The 6,000-nt window shown below is 40.6% G+C and overlaps 1 protein-coding gene across 10 annotated transcripts in view; it reads right to left on the reverse strand.

Annotated features, from left to right (window-relative positions):
• The window catches only part of G2E3 (G2/M-phase specific E3 ubiquitin protein ligase), a 65,612-nt gene extending 62,196 nt beyond the window's left edge, over positions 1 to 3,416 (reverse strand). For 4 of the 10 annotated variants that reach the window (XR_002174119.3, XR_002174118.3, XM_019924101.3 and 1 more), the window contains exon 1: positions 3,275 to 3,416. Coding sequence is in view for 4 of the 10 variants with exons in the window: in XM_019924101.3 (XP_019779660.1) it covers positions 3,275 to 3,345 (71 nt within the window). In the remaining 6 variants the exon portion in view is untranslated. Of the gene's footprint in view, positions 1 to 2,617; positions 2,708 to 3,274 lie in introns of all 10 variants that reach the window. The other 6 variants (XM_019924104.3, XM_019924099.3, XM_033851220.2 and 3 more) reach the window with 5 other exon arrangements.
• Positions 3,417 to 6,000: the final 2,584 nt, after the last annotated feature.

A 6,000-nucleotide genomic window follows, 5' to 3' on the forward strand; every position in this document is an offset into this window, starting at 1 on the left:
GAGAGAGAGAGAGAATTGAATTACTGTAGAAGTGAACACTCATGGACAAATGAGGCTAATTCTCTGTTATAAAGTTAATTCTTAAATTACACTTAACATATATCATTCTTATAATAATAAAAAAAATCCTGCACAGGAAATGAAATGCAAAAAAACCCCAAAAACAAACAGACAAAAAAAAGCTTTTTTTTTAAAGTTACTAAATCTTTCAGTGCTTCAGTTTCTTCACCTTAATATAGGGATAATAATAAAATGGCTGTAAAGGTGAAGTGACAAATATGTATAAAGCCTTTGGAGTTCTGTGAATATTAGTAAATACTGCTCTAAATTTTTTCCCATATGACATGTCTTCTGAGCCTACAATTTCAATACTTATTTTTCCATAGTTGTGAAATTTACAAACTATGTGCTATATCACTAAAATCCCTCTACTAACCTACACAGAATTATATTGTCATCTTTTAATTTTTAACTTTTTCAGCTTAATAAGATACAATGTGTTAAAACTGTTACACTCCCTGAACACACACAGTTTCAGACTGTAAGGATACTTAATTACTGTTCTGCACCTAGAATTGCAGATACAGAGACAAAGAAGATGGGAGCGCTCAGTCTAGTGCTATTTTGTTTAGAACTAAACTGCACTGAGGAAGAAGCACTCTACTGGGGGAAGTCTAGGGAAGTATGTGAAACCCACTGGATAAAATTTTAAGGAGAAATAAAAAAGGTCAATGGCTAAATATGCATAAACATGACAGAGGATAGATTTGGAGAATTGTGGTAGTATGACAGAACATCACAGGTTGGAAAAAAATGGTGGAAAATTATGAAGATGATTCTTTTTTTTTTTTTTGCGGTACGTGGGCCTCTCACTGCTGTGGCCTCTCCCGTTGCAGAGCACAGGCTCCGGACGCGCAGGCTCAGTGGACATGGCTCAGGGGCCTAGCTGCTCCGCGGCATATGGGATCTTCCCGGACCGGGGCACGAACCCGTGTCCCCTGCATCGGCAGGCGGACTCTCAACCAACGTGCCACCAGGGAAGCCCCCATGAAGATGATTCTTAAAAAGAGAGGGTGGAACCAGATTGAGAAGGGCTTTGTAAAAAAAAAAAAAAAAAAAAAAAAGGAAAAGCTAAAAAATTTGAAATATATATGGTAGACAATGGGAAGCCATCAGAGATTTTTATAGAGAAATATTTGGAAGGAGAGATTGCAGATAGAGGCAGGAAGCATTACAATCAATCAATCAGTAAGAGTTATAAATTTTCTAACTAAATCTAGTTTTTGATCCCAGTTCAAACATTTTACTAGCTGTGTGAGAACAAATTTACAGAACCCCTCTTAGCCTCAGTTTTCTTATGTGAAAATTCCAGTACATATCTCAGTGTTATTTGTGAAGATTAATGAGATAATGTATGTAAATACTGCACAATGCTTACTCAATATAATAGGAGATACATGTATCATTTACTATGTGTCACACACTATTCTAAGATTTTAATAAGTACTGATTCATTTGATTCTCCCAACAGCCCTACAAGATAGGTATTGTTATTATCTCCACTATAGTTGAGGGAATCTGAAGCATTGAAAGGTTAAGCAGCTTCCTTAGGGTCAGGCAACTACCAAGTCATGGAGATGAAATTCAAATGCAAGCAATCTGGGTCCAGTTTCTTGCCCTTAACCAACATATTACAATGCCTCTCTAGGAAAGATCAAGTCAGTGTTTTAAAAATTCTGGTCAAGTTTTCTAACCTTCAAGTTAAATTTACAGAACTCCATCCTCCAGACCTATGGGATCAGAATCTCTGAGACTGGAAATACAGGAATCAGCACTTGACAAACCCTACAAGGTAATGTGTGCACAATAAAAGTTGAAACTCACTGACTTAGGTAGATAGAGCAAAAATCCAAAGAAAAGAGTCCAGGTAAGGAAAAGGAACAGATTAAAATGTAGAGACTAACTTTTTTTGGAAATTACCATTTGCTGGTAGCTTATATGAAATAAACAGAACCTTAAGGTTTGAATAAGCAAAGCTTAACAAAGTATAGCTTATATCTTTACTGCAGTCCTACACAAAATGTTTAAATTTTTAACGATAACTACTGAATATTTAAATTTATTTTTCCTGGCTAATAACGAAACAAAAGTTCATTACCAGGGATGGGAGAGTAGGAGTAGCCAGCATGGATGAAGGAATCTTTATTCTGAATATTATTAAGTCCTACTTTTAAAAAGAAATTTATACATTTATATGGTAAGATACCCTGGTGTTAAAATCTTAAAAGAAGCATAAAATATTTGATCCTATAAAGCAACAAAATTACTCTGCAAGTTTTCAATAAGGCAAGATATAAAATTTCTACACACTTAAATGCTCACTTATAGTTTACATGTAGGGTACACATTTAAATTATTCCAGAACGCATGACTTTGTTAGAAGGTTAGAGTTTGATATCTGAGGTAGTTAGTCATTAAAAACAAAACAAAAAACCGAAACAGAGAAAACCCGATGCTGGAAACATTAGTAGAGTACCTTCAAAATGACTCCCCAATAACCCAGTTCAACAATGAATGAAGGGGGTGAAAAGGCAGGTCTGTGGAACTAAAACTCATCCCTATTGTTAGCAAACTAAGACCCCTGTTAATCACCGCTGTTACAACATGTCCAGTTTAAATGAGCAGGAGTCTCGGATTTTTGCGTTACCTGAAAAATGACAACCGTGAAAGAAAAATACCCGGGTTTTGAACACAAAGGATACTCAGATTTCAGTTTAAATCCCCACCAGGCATTTCAAAGACTGTCAATTCCCTGCGGTCCAGAGTAATAAAGACTACTCCTCTTAGGAGGAACTCGGATCCCTACAGAGCATCTCTTCATTCTAAACCTGCCCCCAACCTTCCATCTTTAATAAAGAAAGATTCTTTTGCTTACGGTAAAGGTTTCTCAATAACTACTTTTGAAGCTTCAGCGTTCGAAACGAATTAGCGTAAATACTGAACTGCGATTACCAGAAAGTCAGAGATTAAACAAGGTTTAATCTCGGGGGCGGTCTGGCTTCTGAATCGTCAGTACTCTATAGGGTTGGCATGTATGCACCAACCGTCTGCCCCGACTTCTCAAAGTCCCCACGTCCGGCCCCCCCACCCGACACCCCCAAAGGCACTCCGAGGCCCCCGCTATACTGTGCCGCCTCCCGACCCCCTGTGCCATCCGACAATTCCGCTTCTCCCCCTGGAATACTCAGTTCCTTCCCGTCCGCCATCCACTCACCGAGGCGCGCTGGGCAGAAGTTCCAGAGCGGCTGTGTCACTTTTCCCTTCTCGCGCTGCGCCACACGCCATCCGGGAACGGCCCCATCCAACGGCCCACACAATTCAAATTCGTCCACTTCCGCCTGCAACCCGGAAGGAGGGCTCAGCTCCGCCCCCTGAAAGGGGGGGCCCGCGGCGACGCGGGAGTTGGGGAAGGGAGAGGCACCCCCGCGCTTTTATTCCGCGCGGTCTACTCTCTGCTCGGTCTTTTTCCGTTCTGTTTCTTTTGTCTCTCTCCCTACTTAGGTCCAGAGAGAAGTGCGGGGTTGGTGTTGCTGCTGGGTGGCTCGTGAGAGGATCCTCTTGTTTCTTAAATGGATCGAGACATGCTGAATTTTCTTCACTTCCAGGAAAGGAGAAAATAAAAGCACTAACCGATCCCAGACGTTTTTACCCCTCCGCCGTCGCCTAAACACGAGCTACAGCCGGAAGGAAGAAACGAATCCTCCGCATACTTAGTACGGGGTTTCTTTGGATCTCCAGAGACCTGTCGCGGCACAGTCAGGACTTTTAACCTCTTTCCTTCCCCCGTTTGAGGGAAACAAAAAGCCAAGTGCGCCAATCACCTTATTCCAGCAACAGATTGAAAATGGAGTGGTCGGAAAAGTTCCTGGTCCCAAATAACATTTTTGAGGATAAGTGTTAGAAAGCGACAAATTTTTTTCCCCCTCTGACAGACCATTTTACAAGATTACTATGTGGTTGTCCTATGAGATTCTTGGGACAACAGTGTCATTTTCCTTTGCCAAGGACCACACAATGTATCCTTGATCCGAAAAGTCTACAGAAAGGAAAGGAAGGACAACATGTTGTTAGGCAAAAACAAACGAACAAAAAAAACCTCTCTAGCCCTGATCTTGACGTTACCACCAGATCATCCTCACATCTAAAAGCATTGATTGACCTAAACTGATCAGTTCAAACCAAGCCATAACACAACATCTTCAGATTCTATCAAACTGAAATTTGAAAGATTCACTAGATTTCTGGGAATTTATTTTATAGATAATCTGACATAAGGGTGTGTAAAGCTATTAAGTGATGTACTGTTTTTAACAGTGGAAAGTAGAAAATAACCTACGTGTTTACCAATAAGGAAATGATTAAATACTGTAAGTTATGATAATTCAGTAGCTGATATACTGACACTGCAGGCACTAAAAATAATGATGTAGATCAGTAGGTACTCAATTGAAAATCAGCTTCAGAAAGACTATACATATATATATATATATAGCATCCTTTTAAAGTATGTGTATGTGTATGGCATACAAAATTTGGATACATAAACTGTAAAATGTTACCTGTGGGAGTCAGATTGGTGAATGGGGATGGGAAGAAACTTTTGCTTTATAACCAGCTGAATTTTTAAAATAAGCATGTTTTACTCTTGCAATTTTAATTGCTTTTAAAAGATTGCTAGAAATTGAGTATATTCTGGATGAAGAATCAGGTTTAATAAATGTGGAAATGTATAATGTTTGAATAATCTGTGTCCATTCATTCATTCATCAATTCATTCAGCAGTTATATAGTAATGGTTTGACCACACATTTTGTCATTCATAATATGCTGTATTATTTAATGTCCCACATTTTTAATACTGCCCCATTAAATATATTGCTGTTTCAAGTTCCTTGAAGGCAGAAACTATGTCATATATTTTCCTATATTTTTCATAATTCTTGGCACCTTCCCACCATTAAGTTCCGTCCTTCACAGGAATTAAATTCTCAAGTTAATCTGCAAGCAAAAGTTAAATGTGGGCTTCCTTGGTGGCGCAGTGGTTGAGAGTCCGCCTGCCGATACAGGGGACACGGCTTCGTGCCCCGGTCCAGGAGGATCCCACATGCCGCCGAGCGGCTGGGCCCGTGAGCCGTGGCCGCTGAGCCTGCGCATCCGGAGCCTGTGCTCCGCAACGGGAGAGGCCACAACAGTGAGAGGCCCGCGTACTGCAAAAACAAAACAAAACAAAAAAAAGTTAAATGTACTCAGGGAATTCCCTGGTGGTCCAGACTGGGAGCTTTCACTGCCATGGCCAGGGTTCAATCCCTGGTCGGGGAACTAACATCCTGCTAGCTGCACAGTGCAGCCAAAAAAAAAAAAAAGTTAAATGTACTCAAATTGCCCTTGAAAAACTCCCCCAAACAATCATAAAAATATGTATAGTATATATAGATAGAATAGATAGATACATGATTTTTTTTTAATTTTTACTTATTTTATTTTTGGCTGTGTTGGGTCTTTGTTGCTGCGCACGGGCTTTCCCCTGGTTGCGGCAAGCGGAGGCTACTCTTCATTGTGGTGCACGGGCTTCTCATGCGGTGGCTTCTCTTGTTGTGGAGCACGGGCTCTAGGCGCGCTGGCTTCAGTAGTTGTGACACGTGGGCTCAGAAATTGTGGCTCGCGGGCTCTAGAGCACAGACTCAGTAGTTGTGGCACACGGGCTTCGTTGCTCCACGGCATGTGGGATCTTCCCTGCCCAGGGCTCGAACCCATGTGCCCTGCCTTGGCAGGCGGATTCTTAACCACTGCGCCACCAGGGAAGCCCTAGGTATATGATTTTTAAAATATGACTATATAAGCAGGTTTTGTTTTGGTTTTTTTTTTAATGTTTGTCCTCTTTTTTTTTTAGTCAGTCCTTCTTTAGGACCCTTAATGAATTCTTTAGTTTCTTCCACCAAA

This window comes from Tursiops truncatus, chromosome 2, assembly GCF_011762595.2.
Source record: "Tursiops truncatus isolate mTurTru1 chromosome 2, mTurTru1.mat.Y, whole genome shotgun sequence".
Classification (NCBI taxonomy): domain Eukaryota; kingdom Metazoa; phylum Chordata; class Mammalia; order Artiodactyla; family Delphinidae; genus Tursiops; species Tursiops truncatus.